This window comes from Seriola aureovittata, chromosome 14 (genome assembly GCF_021018895.1).
Source record: "Seriola aureovittata isolate HTS-2021-v1 ecotype China chromosome 14, ASM2101889v1, whole genome shotgun sequence".
NCBI classification, from domain to species: domain Eukaryota; kingdom Metazoa; phylum Chordata; class Actinopteri; order Carangiformes; family Carangidae; genus Seriola; species Seriola aureovittata.
The window spans coordinates 26,410,001-26,432,500 of NC_079377.1; the positions used below are offsets into that span (position 1 = coordinate 26,410,001).

At 48.7% G+C, this 22,500-nt stretch overlaps 1 protein-coding gene across 1 annotated transcript in view; it reads left to right on the forward strand.

The window, feature by feature from the left end:
- The first annotated feature begins 161 nt into the window (after window positions 1-161).
- ninl (ninein-like) overlaps window positions 162-22,500 on the forward strand; it is a 55,758-nt gene continuing 33,419 nt past the window's right edge. The window contains exons 1-7 of the mRNA XM_056396067.1: window positions 162-1,075; window positions 4,528-4,739; window positions 5,950-6,046; window positions 8,351-8,553; window positions 10,021-10,106; window positions 10,202-10,206; window positions 10,305-10,507. Coding sequence (XP_056252042.1) covers window positions 4,557-4,739; window positions 5,950-6,046; window positions 8,351-8,553; window positions 10,021-10,106; window positions 10,202-10,206; window positions 10,305-10,507 — 777 coding nt within the window. The 5' untranslated portion in view covers window positions 162-1,075; window positions 4,528-4,556. The remainder of the gene's footprint in view (window positions 1,076-4,527; window positions 4,740-5,949; window positions 6,047-8,350; window positions 8,554-10,020; window positions 10,107-10,201; window positions 10,207-10,304; window positions 10,508-22,500) is intronic.

Below are 22,500 nucleotides of genomic sequence, written 5' to 3' on the forward strand. Positions count from 1 at the left end.
TTGTTCTTAGTTTCCAACCTGAAAAAATAAAGGACAGTAACTGAAGGATTTAGTTTTTAGTGACAAAGAAAATATCGAAAATACAAAAAAATTCAAAAATACAAAAAAATACAAAAACATAAAAAAAAAAAAACTAAATAAATTTCAAAAATATAAATATTAATATAATATAATAATAATAATTTTCAATTAAAAAAAAACAGTAAAAAACGAGCTGAGAATATTACACACAGACAGTCTGTGTGTAATATTCTCCTGTCTGTGTGGCAGCGCCCTCCAGCGGCTCCACTTCACACTGCACCGTCATTTATTCGCTCTTACTTTCACACAATCGACAAGATACAGAAGTGTCACAGTGTGAGGCCGGAAACTTACATTTATTCAAAATAAAAGCTTCCCCTAAAAATGCCACCTGGGAAGGATTTACCTTTGTAATTAATGAACCCTTTATGATTTGAATTTGTCTGTTTCTTGCCGTAATATTTACTCAGAGTAAAGAAAAGGGCGTGTTGTGCTGTGTCAGTGAACAGCTCATTAGTATCAATGATGGAATAACAAACCTTTTTTCTGAGGCTGTTTTGTTTAATAACACTTTATTTTGCAGGTTTCACAGTTTCCTGTTATTTCATAGAATGGAACAGATACAACTCTACATTCATGGAAAGGACTTTTATTTTGTGTTAATTATATGAAAATGCAGAAAGTGTTTGAATGAGAAACTTACGAGAATTAATTTCAATTAATTAAATAACAAAATAATCAGTTCTTGACAAAAATGACAAAATCACACAAAGAGTGAATCAAATTAAAAATATTACTATTAACATCATCAACAGAGAAATATGCGCAGTTATTTGCCCCTTTATTGTGAAAGGTCTGACCGGAAGTCTCTCCCCGTACATAAGCCGTAGCTTCAGCTGGCGGTTGTCGGTCAGTCGGTGCCCGCCTGCTCCGTTACTCTCGGTTCGTGTCGGAGGTTTAGCGGCGGACTGTCCGGAGCTCAGAGACTCTTTGATGGAGGAAACGTGAAGTTTTACCGGAGAGGACCGGAGGGAGGGGGAGAACTTTTCCCGCGGTAAGATTAAACCTAAAACTAAAACTAACGTAACTAACATTTACAGTGAACTTCTTGTAGTTACCGGACAGGCAGATATATCCGTTAGTGACGTAGCTGCTGTTCTGTTTGTGTGAAACGACTTCTTAAACGTTTTTCTCACTGACTCATGAGTGTTGTGGTCGTTTTGTGTGTCGGTGGAGCCGCGAGCCTTTTGTCCCCGCGGCTCCGTTCCCATGGTGAAGCTTCATCAGCTCGCGAGACTGACCGGACAGTTATCGGTGTAACGTCACCGCGAACTGCCGTCGTTCACTGTGACGTTAAACACAAACTTATTCTGAAACTGCATCAGATGTGAGAGGGATCGTCATGATTTATAAGGATAAGGAGCTCAGAGGGATGCAGAATGAGCACAGGGATATAAAATGAACATAGAGGGATATAAGATGAGCACAGAGGGATGCAGAATGAGCACAGAGGGATATAAAATGAGCACAGAGGGATATAAGATGAGCACAGAGGGATATAAGATGAGCACAGAGGGATATAAGATGAGCACAGAGGGATGCAGAATGAGCTGAGGGATGTAAGATGAACACAGAGGGATATAAGATGAGCACAGAGGGATATAAGATGAGTACAGAGGGATATAAAATGAGCTGAGGGATATAAAATGAACATAGAGGGATATAAAATGAGCACAGAGGGATATAAGATGAACATAGAGGGATATAACATGAGCTCAGAGGGATGCAGAATGAGCACAGAGGGATATAAAATGAGCACAGAGGGATATAAGATGAACATAGAGGGATATAACATGAGCACAGAGGGATGCAGAATGAGCTGAGGGATGTAAGATGAACATAGAGGGATATAAGATGAGCACAGAGGGATATAAAATGAGCACAGAGGGATATAAAATGAGCACAGAGGGATGCAGAAAGAACTGAGGGATATAAGATGAACATAGAGGGATATAAGATGAGCACAGAGGGATATAAGATGAGCTCAGAGGGATGCAGAATGAGCTCAGAGGGATATAAGATGAGCTCAGAGGGATATAAGATGAGCTCAGAGGGATGCAGAATGAGCACAAAGTGTCATGTATCGAAGACAAAGGGACACAATAGACCAGGAAAGGATGTAAAATGTGTTTATTCAGGTTCAGTTTATGATGTATACATGGTGTATACAGTTTTGCATGAAAACATTTTATATATATATATATATATATATATATACATGTGTGTGTGTATATGTATCGGTATTTAAACACTGACGAGGAGCAGTTATAATGAGTCAAGAGAAAATGACGTTAGAGTCATTAATAACTAATATATATTTAATAATTAATAACCACAGAGATCTGCTGTTACAAACTGTTCCTCACTGATTATACAGATAAATATGGAGTGTCCACTGATACATGAATGTTTAGTCAGACGAGACTTCACTTCTTCACTTCAGATATTCCCTTATTTAAACCATATTTTTTTAATTTCATGCTGCTGTAATTATATTGATATGTTTATGTTTTAACTGTCTAATAGAGCTGTTTTGATTATTCATTTATTTACCAATTATTTTCTCAGATAATTGAATATTTACTTAATATGTCAGTAATATAGTGAGAATTCTCCATCACAGTTGTATTTATATTTATACTTTGTCTCTTAAAAATTCACATTATTATTATAAAGACAGAAAAGTGAAGCTGTAGTGACTTTTTGTGATTTTAGTTTGATAGTTTTTCAGCTCCACAGTTCGCTGTGTGTTGAGGTTGGACAACAGGAAATGACAACAGGGATTAGTAAAATAAAAGCTGATACAGAGACACAGAGTAAGATGCAGTAAAATATTCTGTGAACAGTGACAGCTCAGTATGTTACATCAGAAATGAAGGTCTTTCAGTGTCCAGCTGAGGAAGGTCAGTGTGTGTGCAGGGAAACTGATGAAGATGATGGTGAACTGACGAGCACAGATTACTGATGATATAACAGACACACAGGGGGAGGAGGGGCAGATGTTTCCAGCTGCTGAAATCAACAACACAACAGAAAGTCTCCACTCTGTGACAGACTGTTTCTCCTCTCAGCTGATAACATCATGTTGACTCCTCACAGCGTCTGATAGCAGGAAATATTTCAGCAATCTGAGACATTTCTGGAGTTGATCCATTAGACAGGATCAAACCCCCGGAGAGAAGCTGGTTCCACCTTGTTCTACAGCTGCTGTTTAGACAGGAGGCCGAAAACTGCAGTCAGATAATACACAGATCAATATTTACTGATCAAACAATCAGTATTTACTGATCAGACGCAGATCAAACTGTTGAAGAGATTTCTTGATCTTTCTATGAAACTCTATACTAACGTCAGTTTTTGAACTTACCTACTACATCACTTACTAGCTTTCTCTTAAAAACTTAAATATATGAACAATGATAATATTAGATCATATAATAAAATAATTAAATGTAACACCACAGATAAACTGAGCTGCAGAGGAGGTTCTATCTGACACGTACTGTCACGACCAAGCCAGGGTTCTAGGTGCTGAACCGGATGCTGATCTCATCTCATCTCGTCACGTCTCATCTCGTTACATCTCGTCTCATCTCGTCTCATCTCGTCACGTTTCATCTCGTTACATCTCGTCTCTTCTCGTCTCATCTCGTCTCATCTCGTCTCATCTCGTCTCATCTCGTCTCGTCTCATCTCGTCACGTCTCATCTCGTTACATCTCGTCTCATCTCATCTCGTCACGTTTCATCTCGTCTCATCTCGTCACGTCTCATCTTGTCTCCTCTCGTCTCATCTCGTCACGTTTCATCTCGTCTCATCTCGTCTCATCTCGTCACGTCTCATCTCGTCTCCTCTCGTCTCATCTCGTCACGTCTCATCTCGTCTCCTCTCGTCTCATCTCATCTCGTCACGTTTCATCTCGTCTCATCTCGTCACGTCTCATCTCGTTACATCTCATCTCGTCTCATCTCGTTACATCTCGTCTCATCTCTTCTCACCTCGTCTCATCTCGTCTCATCTTTTTTCATCTAGTCTCATCTTGTCACGTCTCTTCTCGTCTCATCTCGTCACGTTTCATCTCGTCTCATCTCATCTCGTCATGTCTCATCTCGTTACATCTTGTTACATCTCGTCTCATCTTTTTTCATCTCGTCACGTCTCATCTTGTCTCCTCTCGTCTCATCTCGTCACGTTTCATCTAGTCTCATCTCTTCTCACCTCGTCTCATCTCGTCTCATCTCGTCTCCTCTCGTCTCATCTCTTCTCACCTCGTCTCATCTCGTTACATCTCTTCTCATCTCGTCACGTCTCTTCTCGTCTCCTCTTGTCTCATCTCGTTTAATCTCTTCTCATCTTGTGTCTTCTCATCTTTTCTCGTCTCGCCTTGTCTCCTGAGAGTCCTCAGTGAAACTCTGCCTCAGTGTTTCCTGTGTGTTTGTTCTCCAGGTGTAGCTGTTGCAGCGTGATGCGTCGGGATGGAGGAGGCGGAGCACACTCACTACGTCGCCCAGCTGAAGGCGGAGTTCGACAGCTGCGACACGACGGCCACCGGCTTCCTGGACAGAGACGAGCTGACGGCGCTCTGCCAGAAGTTGCAGTTGGACGCTCACCTGCCGCTGCTGCTGGACACACTGCTGGGCGAACGCACCTACGCCAGGGTGAGGGACGGCGTTTCAGTCGGCCATTACTGAACTAAGACCTCCGAACTGTCACTGTGTGTTAATGCAGATAATTACCATCTTTATTTACAGAGTAAATCCACGTCACAAAGTGTTTGACACAGGCAGAAAAAAGGAGACATGACACATGAAATCAAGGAGTTTGAAAGAGAAGAAAAACAGAGGAATAAAACCAACACAGAGTTAAGAGAAATAAAACACTTGAGGGGACGATCTCTGATAAAAGGGATTTAAAGGAGGTCACAGACTCAGTCGACCTGATTTCCTCTGGCAGATCGACCGACAGCAAACCCTCCGTCCCCTTTAGTTTTCAGCCTCAACAGATAAAAGACCAAATCCAGACAGAGAGATGTGGTCAGAGTAAAAGCTTTCAGCAGTGAAGCTCTGACCTCTTTAAAGTCTTTGCCTCGTCCTAACTTTGAGTTTTTAAGTTACTTCTCTGACAGGACCGTGTAGAGAGACACAGGTGGACATGCGGCAAAGAGCCTCGGCTGTCAGCTTCACTTTGATTTAAAGCAGCAGCCAGTACACGACCTGGAGTTTCCATAGCACTTTAACACAAACTCATTATCTGAATACTGTCATTAACTGGGCCTTAAAATGTCCTTGAATTAATTCATTCATTTCAATTAATGAATTCATTCATTCATTTCAATTAATTTGAATGACTTTAAGAAATGTTAATGACCAACTCTCAACATCTCTGCAGCTCTGTGGCTTTTCAGCCTCTTTTAGCTCCTAGTTTTGGAGTTCGGTGTTTTCACCTCTGTCCTCTACCTGTCTGTCCTCTACCTGTCTGTCCTCTACCTGCCTGTCCTCTACCTGTCTGACCTCAACCTGCCTGTCCTCTACCTGTCTGTCCTCGACCTGCCTGTCCTCTACCTGTCTGTCCTCGACCTGCCTGTCCTCTACCTGTCTGTCCTCGACCTGCCTGTCCTCTACCTGTCTGTCCTCTACCTGCCTGTCCTCTACCTGCCGAGCAGCAGAGAGAAGACAGACAGTCAGAGAGCAGCTGGTGAACATGGTGGAGACCAAACACAGAGCTAAAAGAGAGGGAACTGTGCTGATGATCACATATTAGATCAATTAATAACTTAACAACCTGATAATATTTCAGACTTTGTGTTTACAGCTGTTCTGCCGGTGAATAGTTCAGTGAATACAGTAAATCTCTGTGTTTGTTCCTCAGGTGAACTTTGAGGAGTTTAAAGAAGGCTTTGTCGCCGTCCTGTCTCGCTCCCTGGACTTCAGCACATCAGAGGACGACAGCAGCTACCTGGAGCCAGGTGAGAGACATCAGGGGGTGGGATTCAAGGTTCACAATGGAAATGTTCAGACAAAGAAAATATAAGATTTTCATCTTTTTATATAAATCTTCTCTTCAGACACACACACACACACACACACACACACACACACACACACACACACACAACACACACACACACACACAACACACACAACACACACACACACACAGACAAACACACACACACACACACACACACACACTCACACACACACACACACACACACACACACACAACACACACACACACACACACAAACACACACAAACACACACACACACACAGACAAACACACACACACACACACACACACACATGTGACAGTGTGATAGAGAAGATCAGTGTGTGGCTGATCAGTATTGATTCTGTATTGATCAGTGTGGTGTTCACTGAGGATTGATAACAGTCGCAGCAGGAAGATAAGCTGCTCACTAAAGATTTATTTCAGTACTGTGAGCAAAGCAAAGTTTATTTCTGGAGCACGTCACAGACAAAAGGTTCAGATCAAACTCTTCACTTTTATTTTGATCTAAAACAAAGACAATCTGATTTATTCTGTTTTTGTTAAATGTGATAAATTATATGTAGATTATTGTTTCATTTCTTTATTGTGGTTAATGTGGGTCAGAGTTCACACTAACCTCTGGGCTGAGCAGAGGTGGATGTGTATATATGACACAATACTGAAACTTTAAAGCTCCTCCAGTGTAAAGGTCTGTGTCCATGTGTAGTGTGATTATAGATTATAGATCAGCTCTAGCTTCTATATTAATACTGTGAAAGTGTCTTGTTACTAGAGCTGCAGAGAGAAGCCTGAGAGAGGAGATGTAAAACTACACTGAGATGGTTTTTATATCTTCTGATGAATCAACACTTCAAATAAAACACAGAAGAAGAAGAAACATGGAGCTTTAAACATTTATTTGTGATTTTGAGGTTAATAAAAACCAATAAAGATCAACATTATTGATCCCAATGAAGAACAGATGCAAAGTGAAGACATATAACCTAAAAAATAGAAAACATTACATTATTAATATCAGATCAGAATTCAACAAAGAATAGAGAATAAGAAGCAAGATTATAAAGATAGATATAAAAATATGTCCTTATAGTAGGATATGAACCACTACTGTTGAGAGGTGATAGTTAAAATATACTATATGAATATATACAGAATATGGTGTCATTAAAATTGCTTTAGTCTGAAGCAACAGTAGAACAGTAGAAGTGTTGCACTCGTTTGTACCGTCAGAATCAACATCCACTACATGTAAAGTCAGGGAGCGACAACCAAAAATAAAAGGTGTGATCATATACACACAACACACAAATGATAAGAGAAGAAGAAGTTCACGTGATTCACGTCACAGCTGAGACGTTTGATGATTGTTCAACTTTCAATCACTGAGAAACAATTGGGAACATTTGATGAAGCAGTTTCAGTGTCAGCGTCAGGAAGTGTGTTAGAAACCATCAGTGTGTTGGAGGAGTCCTGGTCCTGGTCCTGGTCTCAGGCTGTGTCAGGTCCAGGTCCTGGTCCTGGTCCTGGTCTCAGGCTGTGTAAGGTCCTGGTCCTGGTCCTGGTCTCAGGCTGTGTCAGGTCCTGGTCCTGGTCCTGGTCCTGGTCTCAGGCTGTGTCAGGTCCTGGTCCTGGTCTCAGGCTGTGTAAGGTCCAGGTCCTGGTCCTGGTCCTGGTCTCAGGCTGTGTCAGGTCCTGGTCCTGGTCCTGGTCTCAGGCTGTGTCAGGTCCTGGTCCTGGTCTCAGGCTGTGTCAGGTCCAGGTCCTGGTCCTGGTCCTGGTCTCAGGCTGTGTCAGGTCCAGGTCCTGGTCCTGGTCCTGGTCTCAGGCTGTGTCAGGTCCTGGTCCTGGTCCTGTTCCTGGTCCTGGTCTCAGGCTGTGTCAGGTCCTGGTCCTGGTCTCAGGCTGTGTCAGGTCCAGGTCCTGGTCCTGGTCCTGGTCTCAGGCTGTGTCAGGTCCTGGTCCTGGTCCTGGTCCTGGTCTCAGGCTGTGTCAGGTCCTGGTCCTGGTCTCAGGCTGTGTAAGGTCCAGGTCCTGGTCCTGGTCTCAGGCTGTGTCAGGTCCTGGGCCTGGTCTCAGGCTGTGTCAGGTCCAGGTCCTGGTCCTGGTCCTGGTCTCAGGCTGTGTCAGGTCCTGGTCCTGGTCCTGGTCTCAGGCTGTGTAAGGTCCTGGTCCTGGTCCTGGTCCTGGTCCTGGTAGTTTGTGACGTACATACAAGCTGTCAGTCAGTCCCTCCATCACTTTCCCGCTCTCCGCAGTCGTTCCAGAGGAGGTGAAGCCGAAGTTCGTGAAGGGGACCAAGCGCTACGGCCGACGCTCCCGTCCCGACAGTAAACATGGCGCCGCGCTGACCTGCGACTCGGAGGACTCGCCACCGTCCAGGACCGAGGCCACGGACTCGTCACCGGCCGGCGTCCGCAGAGCCAAACTGAGGCGCTCCACGTCTCTGGAGAGCGTCGAGGTGAGACCCGTTCATGATGTCCTTCCTGTTCCTCTGAGTTGTTTTCAGGTCGTCCGTCTGTCTCAGTCTCATGATATCTCAGTAACTGGAGGGAAGTTCTAATAGATTTTGGTGGTCAAAGGTCAAAGGTCAAGGTCGCAGTGCCCTCACGTTCTTGTGAATGCAAACAATAACTCATGAATTCATTCAGTCATTTTGACAAAATTTAACTCAAATATTTGATGACATTTTATATCCAAAAGGTCAAAGGTCAACATCATAATGTCCTATAAAAACACCTCTGGTCATTATTCCTCTGTGTGACTGGAGTGACTGAGACCATGTTTACTGAGGAAGCAACCAGGAGGCGGGAAATCTAGTTCAAAATAATCATCTGTGGTTTCATCGTCAGAGTGTTTACACCTGAAGCTGCAGGTAGAGACTGACTGAGCCAGTGAAGAAGAAACAGCTCCACAGTCTCAATCAGAGCCTCAAGAAGGAAGGATTAAAAACAGAAATATTCAATAAATAATCTGATTATATTGTTTATTGAAAAGTGATCACACGGAGTCACATAGAGAAAAACCAGAGGACAAACATGTTCCAAGACTGAATTTGTATTTATTTTACTTTATTTTACTTATTAGAATTCTGAATGAGGATTTCTTACCTGTGGAACAGAGACTCACCTCTCTCTGTTCCTGCTGTTGTCATGATGCTGTGACCTCTGACCTTTGACCTTACTGTTACGGCAGATAACGGAGTCAGAGTTTATTCTCCTCAGAGACTGAGATGATGATAATGTGAAGGAAAGCAGGAGGCTCCAGCTGTGTGTTTATACACACACACACACACACACACACGGTCTGAATGAAGGTTATTGTGTGCTCTGTGCTGGCTGGGTGAGGTTGGTCTCAAATATCCAGACGTGGTGAATACCTGAGGGGGGAGACGGGGTGAGGAGGTAGGGAGGAGTCGGCTGGGGGAGGTTTGGTGGTTTTGGGGGCGTTTTTCAGGAAGTGGGATTGTGAGGAATGTGTCTGCTGGCAGACGCTCGGCGCTGGACTGGCTGCAGATCAAAGATGCGTCACTCTGTTTCTCTGGGTCGGTTTGACTTTTGTTTCTGTGGAAAAGAAACTTTTCAGCTGCTGATTTCGAAAAGGTCAAAGAGTCTCTTCTCCTCCCTGCTGCTCTCTTCTCCTCTCTGCTCCTCTTCTCCTCTCTTCTCCTCTCTTCTCCTCTCTTCTCCTCTCTTCTCCTCCTCTCTGCTCCTCTCTTCTCCTCTCTTCTCCTCTCTCCTCCTCTCTTCTCCTCTCTTCTCCTCTCTTCTCCTCTCTGCTCCTCTTTTCTCCTCTCTGCTCCTCTTTTCTCCTCTCTGCTCCTCTCTTCTCCTCTCTTCTCCTCTCTTCTCCTCACTGCTGCTCTTTTCTCCTCTTTTCTCCTCTCTGCTCCTCTCTTCTCCTCTCTCTCCTCCTCTCTTCTCCTCAGGCTGTGTCAGGTCCTGGTCCTGGTCTCAGGCTGTGTAAGGTCCTGGTCCTGGTCCTGGTCCTGGTCCTGGTCTCAGGCTGTGTCAGGTCCTGGTCCTGGTCTCAGGCTGTGTCAGGTCCAGGTCCTGGTCCTGGTCCTGGTCTCAGGCTGTGTCAGGTCCTGGTCCTGGTCCTGGTCTCAGGCTGTGTAAGGTCCTGGTCCTGGTCCTGGTCCTGGTCCTGGTAGTTTGTGACGTACATACAAGCTGTCAGTCAGTCCCTCCATCACTTTCCCGCTCTCCGCAGTCGTTCCAGAGGAGGTGAAGCCGAAGTTCGTGAAGGGGACCAAGCGCTACGGCCGACGCTCCCGTCCCGACAGTAAATATGGCGCCGCGCTGACCTGCGACTCGGAGGACTCGCCACCGTCCAGGACCGAGGCCACGGACTCGTCACCGGCCGGCGTCCGCAGAGCCAAACTGAGGCGCTCCACGTCTCTGGAGAGCGTCGAGGTGAGACCCGTTCATGATGTCCTTCCTGTTCCTCTGAGTTGTTTTCAGGTCGTCCGTCTGTCTCAGTCTCATGATATCTCAGTAACTGGAGGGAAGTTCTAATAGATTTTGGTGGTCAAAGGTCAAAGGTCAAGGTCGCAGTGCCCTCACGTTCTTGTGAATGCAAACAATAACTCATGAATTCATTCAGTCATTTTGACAAAATTTAACTCAAATATTTGATGACATTTTATACCCAAAAGGTCAAAGGTCAACATCATAATGTCCTATAAAAACACCTCTGGTCATTATTCCTCTGTGTGACTGGAGTGACTGAGACCATGTTTACTGAGGAAGCAACCAGGAGGCGGGAAATCTAGTTCAAAATAATCATCTGTGGTTTCATCGTCAGAGTGTTTACACCTGAAGCTGCAGGTAGAGACTGACTGAGCCAGTGAAGAAGAAACAGCTCCACAGTCTCAATCAGAGCCTCAAGAAGGAAGGATTAAAAACAGAAATATTCAATAAATAATCTGATTATATTGTTTATTGAAAAGTGATCACACGGAGTCACATAGAGAAAAACCAGAGGACAAACATGTTCCAAGACTGAATTTGTATTTATTTTACTTTATTTTACTTATTAGAATTCTGAATGAGGATTTCTTACCTGTGGAACAGAGACTCACCTCTCTCTGTTCCTGCTGTTGTCATGATGCTGTGACCTCTGACCTTTGACCTTACTGTTACGGCAGATAACGGAGTCAGAGTTTATTCTCCTCAGAGACTGAGATGATGATAATGTGAAGGAAAGCAGGAGGCTCCAGCTGTGTGTTTATACACACACACACACACACACACACGGTCTGAATGAAGGTTATTGTGTGCTCTGTGCTGGCTGGGTGAGGTTGGTCTCAAATATCCAGACGTGGTGAATACCTGAGGGGGGAGACGGGGGAGGAGGTAGGGAGGAGTCGGCTGGGGGAGGTTTGGTGGTTTTGGGGGCGTTTTTCAGGAAGTGGGATTGTGAGGAATGTGTCTGCTGGCAGACGCTCGGCGCTGGACTGGCTGCAGATCAAAGATGCGTCACTCTGTTTCTCTGGGTCGGTTTGACTTTTGTTTCTGTGGAAAAGAAACTTTTCAGCTGCTGATTTCGAAAAGGTCAAAGAGTCTCTTCTCCTCTCTTCTCCTCTCTGCTCCTCTCTGCTCCTCTCTTCTCCTCTCTTCTCCTCTCTTCTCCTCTCTTCTCCTCTCTTCTCCTCTCCTTCTCTCTTCTCCTCTCTTCTCCTCTCTCCTCCTCTCTTCTCCTCTCTTCTCCTCTCTGCTCCTCTCTGCTCCTCTCTTCTCCTCTCTGCTCCTCTCTTCTCCTCTCTGCTCCTCTCTTCTCCTCTCTTCTCCTCTCTTCTCCTCTCTGCTGCTCTTTTCTCCTCTTTTCTCCTCTCTGCTCCTCTCTTCTCCTCTCTCCTCCTCTCTTCTCCTCTCTTCTCCTCTCTTTCCTCTCTGCTCCTCTTTTCTCCTCTCTGCTCCTCTTTTCTCCTCTCTGCTCCTCTCTTCTCCTCTCTTCTCCTCTCTTCTCCTCTCTTCTCCTCTCTTCTCCTCTCTGCTCCTCTCTGCTCCTCTCTTCTCCTCTCTTCTCCTCTCTTCTCCTCTCTGCTCCTCTCTTCTCCTCTCTTCTCCTCTCTTCTCCTCTCTTCTCCTCTCTGCTCCTCTCTGCTCCTCTCTGCTCCTCTCTTCTCCTCTCTTCTCCTCTCTTCTCCTCTCTTCTCCTCTCTGCTCCTCTCTGCTCCTCTCTGCTCCTCTCTGCTCCTCTCTGCTCCTCTCTTCTCCTCCTCTTCTCCTCTCTGCTCCTCTCTGCTCCTCTCTTCTCCTCTCTTCTCCTCTCTTCTCCTCTCTGCTCCTCTCTGCTCCTCTCTGCTCCTCTCTTCTCCTCTCTGCTCCTCTCTTCTCCTCTCTTCTCCTCTCTGCTCCTCTCTGCTCCTCTCTGCTCCTCTCTTCTCCTCTCTGCTCCTCTCTTCTCCTCTCTTCTCCTCTCTGCTCCTCTCTTCTCCTCTCTTCTCCTCTCTGCTCCTCTCTTCTCCTCTCTTCTCCTCTCTGCTCCTCTCTTCTCCTCTCTTCTCCTCTCTTCTCCTCTCTGCTCCTCTCTTCTCCTCTCTTCTCCTCTCTGCTCCTCTCTTCTCCTCTCTTCTCCTCTCTGCTCCTCCTCTCTGCTCCTCTGCTTGTTTCTGTGGAAAAGAAACTTTTCAGCTGCTGATTTCGAAAAGGTCAAAGAGTCTCTTCTCCTCTCTGCTGCTCTTTTCTCCTCTCTTCTCCTCTCTGCTGCTCTTTTCTCCTCTCTTCTCCTCTCTGCTCCTCTTTTCTCCTCTCTCTTCTCCTCTCTGCTCCTCTCTTCTCCTCTCTGCTCCTCTCTTCTCCTCTCTGCTGCTCTTTTCTCCTCTCTGCTGCTCTTTTCTCCTCTCTTCTCCTCTCTGCTGCTCTCTGCTCCTCTCTGCTGCTCTTTTCTCCTCTCTTCTCCTCTCTGCTGCTCTTTTCTCCTCTCTGCTCCTCTCTTCCTCTCTGCTCCTCTCTTCTCCTCTCTGCTGCTCTTTTCTCCTCTCTTCTCCTCTCTGCTCCTCTCTTCTCCTCTCTTCTCCTCTCTGCTCCTCTCTGCTCTCTCTTCTCCTCTTTTCTCCTCTCTTCTCCTCTCTGCTCCTCTCTTCTCCTCTCTTCTCCTCTCTTCTCCTCTTTTCTCCTCTCTTCTCCTCTCTTCTCCTCTCTTCTCCTCTTCTCCTCTCTTCTCCTCCTCTCTGCTCCTTTCTGCTCCTCTCTTCTCCTCGCTTCTCCTCTCTGCTCCTCTCTTCCTCTCTGCTCTCTCTCTCCTCTCTGCTGCTCTTTTCTCCTCTCTTCTCCTCTCTGCTCCTCTCTTCTCCTCTCTCCTCCTCTCTGCTGCTCTTTTCTCCTCTCTGCTCCTTCTTCTCCTCTCTTCTCTCTCTGCTCCTCTCTTCTCTCTCTTCTCCTCTTGCTCCTCTCTGCTCCTCTCTGCTCCTCTCTTCTCCTCTCTTCTCCTCGCTTCTCCTCTCTGCTCCTCTCTTCTCCTCTCTTCTCCTCTCTGCTCCTCTCTGCTCCTCTCTTCTCCTCTCTTCTCCTCTCTGCTCCTCTCTGCTCCTCCTCTCTGCTCTCTCTCTGCTCCTCTCTTCTCCTCTCTTCTCCTCGCTTCTCCTCTCTGCTCCTCTCTTCTCCTCTCTTCTCCTCTCTGCTCCTCTCTGCTCCTCTCTCTCCTCTCTTCTCCTCTCTGCTCCTCTCTGCTCCTCTCTGCTCCTCTCTTCTCCTCTCTTCTCCTCTCTGCTCCTCTCTGCTCCTCTCTGCTCCTCTCTTCTCCTCTCTTCTCCTCTCTGCTCCTCTCTTCTCCTCTCTGCTCCTCTCTTCTCCTCTCTTCTCCTCTCTTCTCCTCGCTTCTCCTCTCTGCTCCTCTCTTCTCCTCTCTTCTCCTCTCTGCTCCTCTCTGCTCCTCTCTTCTCCTCTTTTCTCCTCTCTGCTCCTCTCTGCTCCTCTCTGCTCCTCTCTTCTCCTCTCTTCTCCTCTCTGCTCCTCTTTTCTCCTCTCTGCTCCTCTCTTCTCCTCTCTTCTCCTCTCTGCTCCTCTCTTCTCCTCTCTTCTCCTCTCTGCTCCTCTCTGCTCCTCTCTGCTCCTCTCTTCTCCTCTCTTCTCCTCTCTGCTCCTCTCTGCTCCTCTCTTCTCCTCTCTGCTCCTCTCTGCTCCTCTCTGCTCCTCTCTTCTCCTCTCTTCTCCTCTCTGCTCCTCTCTTCTCCTCTCTGCTCCTCTCTGCTCCTCTCTTCCTCTCTGCTGCTCTCTGCTCCTCTCTTCTCCTCTCTGCTCCTCTCTTCTCCTCTCTTCTCTCTCTGCTGCTCTTTTCTCTCTCTTCTCCTCTCTGCTCCTCTCTTCTCCTCTCTGCTCCTCTCTGCTGCTCTTTTCTCCTCTCTTCTCCTCTCTGCTCCTCTCTGCTCCTCTCTTCTCCTCTCTGCTCCTCTTTTCTCCTCTTTTCTCCTCTTTTCTCCTCTCTGCTCCTCTCTGCTCCTCTCTTCTCCTCTCTGCTCCTCTCTGCTCCTTTCTGCTCCTCTCTGCTCCTTTCTGCTCCTCCTCTCTGCTCCTCTCTTCTCCTCTCTGCTCCTCTCTTCTCCTCTCTGCTCCTCTCTTCTCCTCTCTTCTCCTCTCTGCTCCTCTCTTCTCCTCTTCTCCTCTCTGCTCTCCTCTCTGCTCCTCTCTTCTCCTCTCTTCTGCTCTTTTCTCTCCTCTCTTCTCCTCTCTGCTCCTCTCTGCTCCTCTCTTCTCCTCTCTGCTCCTCTCTCCTCCTCTCTGCTGCTCTTTTCTCCTCTCTTCTCCTCTCTGCTCCTCTCTTCTCCTCTCTTCTCCTCTCTGCTCCTCTCTGCTCCTCTCTTCTGCTCTTTTCTCCTCTCTTCTCCTCTCTGCTCCTCTCTTCTCCTCTCTTCTCCTCTCTTCTCCTCTCTGCTCCTCTCTTCTCCTCTCTTCTTCTCCTCTCTTCTCCTCTCTTCTCCTCTCTTCTGCTCTTTTCTCCTCTTTTCTCCTCGCTGCTCCTCTCTGCTCCTCTCTTCTCCTCTCTGCTCCTCTCTCCTCCTCTCTGCTGCTCTTTTCTCCTCTCTTCTCCTCTCTGCTCCTCTCTTCTCCTCTCTCCTCCTCTCTGCTGCTCTTTTCTCCTCTCTGCTCTCTCTGCTCCTCTCTTCTCCTCTCTTCTCCTCTCTGCTCCTCTCTTCTCCTCTCTTCTCCTCTCTGCTCCTCTCTGCTCCTCTCTGCTCCTCTCTTCTCCTCTCTTCTCCTCGCTTCTCCTCTCTGCTCCTCTCTTCTCCTCTCTTCTCTCCTCTCTGCTCCTCCTCTCTGCTCCTCTCTTCTCCTCTCTTCTCCTCTCTGCTCCTCTCTGCTCCTCTCTGCTCCTCTCTGCTCCTCTCTTCTCCTCTCTTCTTCTCCTCTCTTCTCCTCTCTGCTCCTCTCTTCTCCTCTCTTCTCCTCTCTGCTCCTCTCTGCTCCTCTCTTCTCCTCTCTTCTCCTCTCTGCTCCTCTCTGCTCCTCTCTGCTCCTCTCTTCTCCTCTCTTCTCCTCTCTGCTCCTCTCTGCTCCTCTCTGCTCCTCTCTTCTCCTCTCTTCTCCTCTCTGCTCCTCTCTTCTTCTCCTCTCTTCTCTTCTCCTCTCTTCTCCTCTCTTCTCCTCCTCTCTTCTCCTCGCTTCTCCTCTCTGCTCCTCTCTTCTCTCCTCTCTTCTCCTCTCTGCTCCTCTCTGCTCCTCTCTCTCCTCTCTTCTCCTCTCTGCTCCTCTCTGCTCCTCTCTCTCTCCTCTCTTCTCCTCTCTTCTCCTCTCTGCTCCTCTTTTCTCCTCTCTGCTCCTCTCTTCTCCTCTCTTCTCCTCTCTGCTCCTCTCTTCTCCTCTCTTCTCCTCTCTGCTCCTCTCTGCTCCTCTCTGCTCCTCTCTTCTCCTCTCTTCTCTCCTCTCTGCTCCTCTCTGCTCCTCTCTTCTCCTCTCTGCTCCTCTCTGCTCCTCTCTGCTCCTCTCTTCTCCTCTCTTCTCTCCTCTCTGCTCCTCTCTTCTCCTCTCTGCTCCTCTCTGCTCCTCTCTTCTCCTCTCTGCTGCTCTCTGCTCCTCTCTTCTCCTCTCTGCTCCTCTCTTCTCCTCTCTTCTCCTCTCTGCTGCTCTCTGCTCCTCGCTGCTCCTCTCTGCTCCTCTCTTCTCCTCTCTTCTCCTCTCTGCTGCTCTTTTCTCCTCTCTCTCTGCTCCTCTCTTCTCCTCTCTGCTCCTCTCTTCTCCTCTCTTCTCCTCTCTGCTCCTCTCTGCTCTCCTCTCTGCTCCTCTCTTCTCCTCTTTTCTCCTCTCTGCTCCTCTCTTCTCCTCTCTTCTGCTCTTTTCTCCTCTTTTCTCCTCTCTGCTCCTCTCTTCTCCTCTCTGCTCCTCTCTTCTCCTCTCTTCTGCTCTTTTCTCCTCTCTTCTCCTCTCTGCTCCTCTCTACTCCTCTCTTCTCCTCTCTCTCCTCTCTTCTCCTCCTCTCTTCTGCTCTTTTCTCCTCTCTTCTCCTCTCTGCTCCTCTCTACTCCTCTCTTCTCTCCTCTCTTCTCCTCTCTTCTCCTCTCTTCTGCTCTTTTCTCCTCTTTTCTCCTCTCTCTCTGCTCCTCTCTGCTCCTCTCTTCTCCTCTCTGCTCCTCTCTTCTCCTCTCTTCTCCTCTCTGCTCCTCTCTGCTCCTCTCTTCTCCTCTCTTCTCCTCTCTGCTCCTCTCTGCTCCTCTCTGCTCCTCTCTTCTCCTCTCTTCTCCTCTCTGCTCCTCTCTTCTCCTCTCTGCTCCTCTCTTCTCCTCTCTTCTCCTCTCTGCTCCTCTCTGCTCCTCTCTTCTCCTCTCTTCTCCTCTCTGCTCCTCTCTGCTCCTCTCTGCTCCTCTCTTCTCCTCTCTTCTCCTCTCTGCTCCTCTCTTCTCCTCTCTGCTCCTCTCTTCTCCTCTCTTCTCCTCTCTGCTCCTCTCTTCTCCTCTCTGCTCTCCTCTCTGCTCCTCTCTTCTCCTCTCTGCTCCTCTCTTCTCCTCTCTGCTCCTCTCTTCTCCTCTCTGCTCCTTTCTGCTCCTCCTCTCTGCTCCTCTCTTCTCCTCTCTGCTCCTCTCTTCTCCTCTCTGCTCCTCTCTTCTCCTCTCTGCTCCTCTCTTCTCCTCTCTTCTCCTCTCTGCTCCTCTCTGCTCCTCTCTTCTCCTCTCTTCTCCTCTCTTCTCCTCTCTGCTCCTCTCTTCTCCTCTCTGCTCTCTCTTCTCCTCTCTTCTCTTCTCCTCTCTGCTCTCTCTTCTCCTCTCTCTCCTCTCTTCTCTTCTCCTCTCTGCTCCTCTCTGCTCCTCTCTTCTCTTCTCTGCTCCTTTCTGCTCCTCTCTTCTCCTCTCTTCTCCTCTCTGCTCCTCTCTTCTCCTCTCTGCTCCTCTCTTCTCCTCTCTGCTCCTCTCTTCTCTTCTCTGCTCCTTTCTGCTCCTCTCTTCTCCTCTCTTCTCCTCTCTGCTCCTCTCTGCTCCTCTCTTCTCCTCTCTGCTCCTCTCTTCTCCTCTCTTCTCCTCTCTTCTCCTCTCTCCTCTCTCTCTCCTCTCTTCCTCTCTGCTCCTCTCTTCTCCTCTCTGCTCCTCTCTTCTCCTCTCTGCTCCTCTCTTCCTCTCTTCTCCTCTCTTCTCCTCTCTGCTCCTCTCTTCTCCTCTCTGCTCCTCTCTTCTCCTCTCTGCTCCTCTTTTCTCCTCTCTGCTCCTCTCTTCTCCTCTCTGCTCCTCTTTTCTCCTCTCTTCTCTCTCTTCTCCTCTCTTCTCCTCTCTTCTCCTCTCTTCTCCTCTCTGCTCCTCTCTTCTCCTCTCTTCTCCTCTCTGCTCCTCTCTTCTCCTCTCTGCTCCTCTTTTCTCCTCTCTTCTCCTCTCTTCTCCTCTCTTCTCCTCTCTGCTCCTCTCTCTCCTCTCTTCTCTTCTCCTCTCTCTCTCCTCTCTCTCCTCTCTGCTCTCTCTTCTCCTCTCTGCTCCTCTCTGCTCCTCTCTTCTCTCTCTTCTCCTCTCTTCCTCTCTGCTCCTCTCTGCTCCTCTCTGCTCTCTCTGCTCCTCTCTTCTCCTCTCTTCTCCTCTCTGCTCCTTTCTGCTCCTCTCTGCTCCTCTCTGCTCCTCTCTTCTCCTCTCTGCTCCTCTCTTCTCTTCTCTGCTCCTTTCTGCTCCTCTCTTCTCTTCTCTGCTCCTTTCTGCTCCTCTCTGCTCCTCTCTTCTCCTCTCTTCTCCTCTCTGCTCCTCTCTTCTCTTCTCTGCTCCTTTCTGCTCCTCTCTTCTCTTCTCTGCTCCTTTCTGCTCCTCTCTTCTCTTCTCTTCTCCTCTCTGCTGCTCTTTTCTCCTCTCTGCTCCTCTCTTCTCCTCTCTTCTCCTCTCTGCTCCTCTCTTCTCCTCTCTTCTCCTCTCTGCTCCTCTCTGCTCCTCTCTGCTCCTCTCTTCTCCTCTCTTCTCCTCTCTGCTCCTCTCTTCTCCTCTCTTCTGCTCTTTTCTCCTCTTTTCTCCTCGCTGCTCCTCTCTTCTCCTCTCTGCTCCTCTCTTCTCCTCTCTTCTGCTCTTTTCTCCTCTCTTCTCCTCTCTGCTCCTCTCTACTCCTCTCTTCTCCTCTCTTCTCCTCTCTTCTCCTCTCTTCTGCTCTTTTCTCCTCTTTTCTCCTCGCTGCTCCTCTCTGCTCCTCTCTTCTCCTCTCTGCTCCTCTCTTCTCCTCTCTTCTCCTCTCTTCTGCTCTTTTCTCCTCTTTTCTCCTCTCTTCTCCTCTCTGCTCCTCTCTTCTCCTCTCTGCTCCTCTCTTCTCCTCTCTTCTCCTCTCTGCTCCTCTCTTCTCCTCTCTGCTGCTCTCTGCTCCTCTCTTCTCCTCTCTGCTCCTCTCTTCTGCTCTTTTCTCCTCTTTTCTCCTCGCTGCTCCTCTCTTCTCCTCTCTTCTCCTCTCTGCTCCTCTCTTCTCCTCTCTGCTGCTCTCTGCTCCTCTCTGCTCCTCTCTTCTCTCTCTCTCTGCTCTCTCTCCTCCTCTCTGCTGCTTTTTTTCTCCTCTCTTCTCCTCTCTGCTCCTCTCTCCTCCTCTCTGCTGCTCTTTTCTCCTCTCTGCTCCTCTCTTCTCCTCTCTTCTCCTCTCTGCTCCTCTCTGCTCTCTCTGCTCCTCTCTTCTCCTCTCTTCTCCTCTCTGCTCCTCTCTTCTCCTCTCTTCTCCTCTCTGCTCCTCTCTTCTCCTCTCTTCTCCTCTCTGCTCCTCTCTTCTCCTCTCTGCTCCTCTCTTCTCCTCTCTTCTCCTCTCTGCTCCTCTCTTCTCCTCTCTTCTCCTCTCTGCTCCTCTCTTCTCCTCTCTTCTCCTCTCTGCTCCTCTCTTCTCCTCTCTGCTCCTCTCTGCTCCTCTCTTCTCCTCTCTGCTCCTCTCTTCTCCTCTCTTCTCCTCTCTTCTCCTCTCTGCTCCTCTCTTCTCCTCTCTGCTCCTCTCTGCTCCTCTCTTCTCCTCTCTGCTCCTCTCTCCTCCTCTCTGCTGCTTTTTTTCTCCTCTCTTCTCCTCTCTGCTCCTCTCTCCTCCTCTCTGCTGCTCTTTTCTCCTCTCTGCTCCTCTCTTCTCCTCTCTTCTCCTCTCTGCTCCTCTCTGCTCCTCTCTGCTCCTCTCTTCTCCTCTCTTCTCCTCTCTGCTGCTCTTTTCTCCTCTTTTCTCCTCTCTGCTGCTCTTTTCTCCCCTTTCTCCTCTCTGCTCCTCTCTGCTCCTCTCTTCTCCTCTCTGCTCCTCTCTGCTCCTCTCTGCTCCTCTCTTCTCCTCGCTGCTCCTCTCTGCTCCTCTCTGCTGCTTTTTTTCTCCTCTTTTCTCCTCTCTGCTGCTCTTTTCTCCTCTTTTCTCCTCTCTGCTCCTCTCTTCTCCTCTCTGCTGCTCTTTTCTCCTCTCTTCTCCTCTTTTCTCCTCTCTTCTCTTCTCCTCTCTTCTCCTCTCTGCTCCTCTCTGCTCCTCTCTGCTCCTCTTTTCTCCTCTTTTCTCCTCTCTGCTCCTCTCTGCTCCTCTTTTCTCCTCTCTTCTCTCTCTTCTCTCCTCTCTGCTGCTCTTTTCTCCTCTCTCTCTGCTCCTCTCTGCTCCTCTCTGCTCCTCTCTGCTCCTCTCTTCTCCTCTCTTCTCCTCTCTGCTCCTCTCTTCTCCTCTCTGCTCCTCTCTTCTCCTCTCTTCTCCTCTCTGCTCCTCTCTGCTCCTCTCTTCTCCTCTCTTCTCCTCTCTGCTCCTCTCTTCTCCTCTCTGCTCCTCTCTTCTCCTCTCTTCTCCTCTCTGCTCCTCTCTTCTCCTCTCTGCTCCTCTCTGCTCCTCTTTTCTCCTCTCTGCTCCTCTCTGCTCCTCTTTTCTCCTCTCTGCTCCTCTCTTCTCCTCTCTTCTCTCTCTGCTCCTCTCTTCTCCTCTCTTCTCCTCTCTGCTCCTCTCTTCTCCTCTCTGCTCCTCTCTTCTCCTCTCTTCTCCTCTCTTCTCCTCTCTTCTCCTCTCTTCTCCTCTCTGCTCCTCTCTTCTCCTCTCTCTCTTCTCCTCTCTGCTCTCTCTGCTCCTCTCTTCTCTTCTCCTCTCTGCTCCTCTCTTCTCCTCTCTTCTCCTCTCTGCTCCTCTCTTCTCCTCTCTGCTCCTCTCTTCTCCTCTCTGCTCCTCTCTCTCTCCTCTCTTCTCCTCTCTGCTCCTCTCTTCTCCTCTCTTCTCCTCTCTTCTCCTCTCTTCTCCTCTCTGCTCCTCTCTTCTCCTCTCTTCTCCTCTCTGCTCCTCTCTTCTCCTCTCTGCTCCTCTCTTCTCCTCTCTCTCTCCTCTCTTCTCTTCTCTGCTCCTCTCTCCTCTCTCTCTCCTCTCTGCTCCTCTCTTCTCCTCTCTGCTCCTCTCTTCTCCTCTCTTCTCCTCTCTGCTCCTCTCTTCTCCTCTCTTCTCCTCTCTGCTCCTCTCTTCTCCTCTCTGCTCCTCTCTTCTCCTCTCTGCTCCTCTCTTCTCCTCTCTGCTCCTCTCTGCTCCTCTCTTCTCCTCTCTGCTCCTCTCTGCTCCTCTCTTCTCCTCTCTTCTCCTCTCTGCTCTCTCTTCTCCTCTCTTCTCCTCTCTGCTCCTCTCTTCTCCTCTCTGCTCCTCTCTTCTCCTCTCTGCTCCTCTCTTCTCCTCTCTGCTCCTCTCTGCTCCTCTCTTCTCCTCTCTGCTCCTCTCTGCTCCTCTCTTCTCCTCTCTTCTCTCTCTTCTCCTCTTTTCTCCTCTCTTCTCCTCTCTGCTCCTCTCTGCTCCTCTCTTCTCCTCTCTGCTCCTCTCTTCTCCTCTCTGCTCCTCTCTTCTCCTCTCTTCTCCTCTCTGCTCCTCTCTGCTCCTCTCTTCTCCTCTCTGCTCCTCTCTGCTCCTCTCTTCTCCTCTCTTCTCCTCTCTTCTCCTCTCTTCTCCTCTCTGCTCCTCTCTGCTGCTTTTTTTCTCCTCGCTGCTCCTCTCTGCTGCTTTTTTTCTCCTCGCTGCTCCTCTCTGCTGCTTTTTTTCTCCTCGCTGCTCCTCTCTGCTCCTCTCTGCTCCTCTCTTCTCCTCTCTTCTCCTCTCTGCTCCTCTCTGCTGCTTTTTTTCTCCTCGCTGCTCCTCTCTGCTCCTCGCTTCTCCTCGCTTCTCCTCTCTGCTCCTCGCTGCTCCTCTCTGCTCCTCTCTCTCTTCTCCTCGCTTCTCCTCGCTGCTCCTCGCTTCTCCTCGCTGCTCCTCTCTGCTCCTCACTGCTCCTTTCTGCTCCTCCTCGCTTCTCCTCGCTTCTCCTCGCTGCTCCTCGCTTCTCCTCTCTGCTCCTTTCTGCTCCTCACTGCTCCTTTCTGCTCCTCCTCTCTGCTCCTCTCTTCTCCTCTCTGCTCCTTTCTGCTCCTCACTGCTCCTTTCTGCTCCTCCTCTCTGCTCCTCTCTTCTCCTCTCTGCTCCTCTCTGCTCCTCTCTGCTCCTCTCTGCTCCTCTCTTCTCCTCTCTTCTCCTCTCTGCTCCTCTCTGCTCCTCTCTGCTCCTCTCTTCTCCTCTCTGCTCCTCTCTGCTCCTCTCTTCTCCTCTCTGCTCCTTTCTGCTCCTCACTGCTCCTTTCTGCTCCTCCTCTCTGCTCCTCTCTTCTCCTCTCTTCTCCTCTCTGCTCCTCTCTTCTCCTCTCTGCTCCTCTCTGCTCCTCTCTTCTCCTCTTTTCTCCTCTCTGCTCCTCTCTTCTCCTCTCTTCTCCTCTCTGCTCCTCTCTTCTCCTCTCTTCTCCTCTCTGCTCCTCTCTTCTCCTCTCTTCTCCTCTCTTCTCCTCTCTGCTCCTCTCTGCTCCTCTCTTCTCCTCTCTTCTCCTCTCTACTCCTCTCTGCTCCTCTCTGCTCCTCTCTGCTCCTCGCTGCAGAGTCTGTAGAGACAGTAGAGACAGAGTTAGAGACAGTAGAGACAGTAGAGACAGTAGCGACAGTAGAGACGTTAGAGACAGTAGAGACAGAGTTAGAGACAGAGTTAGAGACAGTAGAGACAGTAGAGACAGTAGAGACGTTAGAGACAGTAGAGACAGAGTTAGA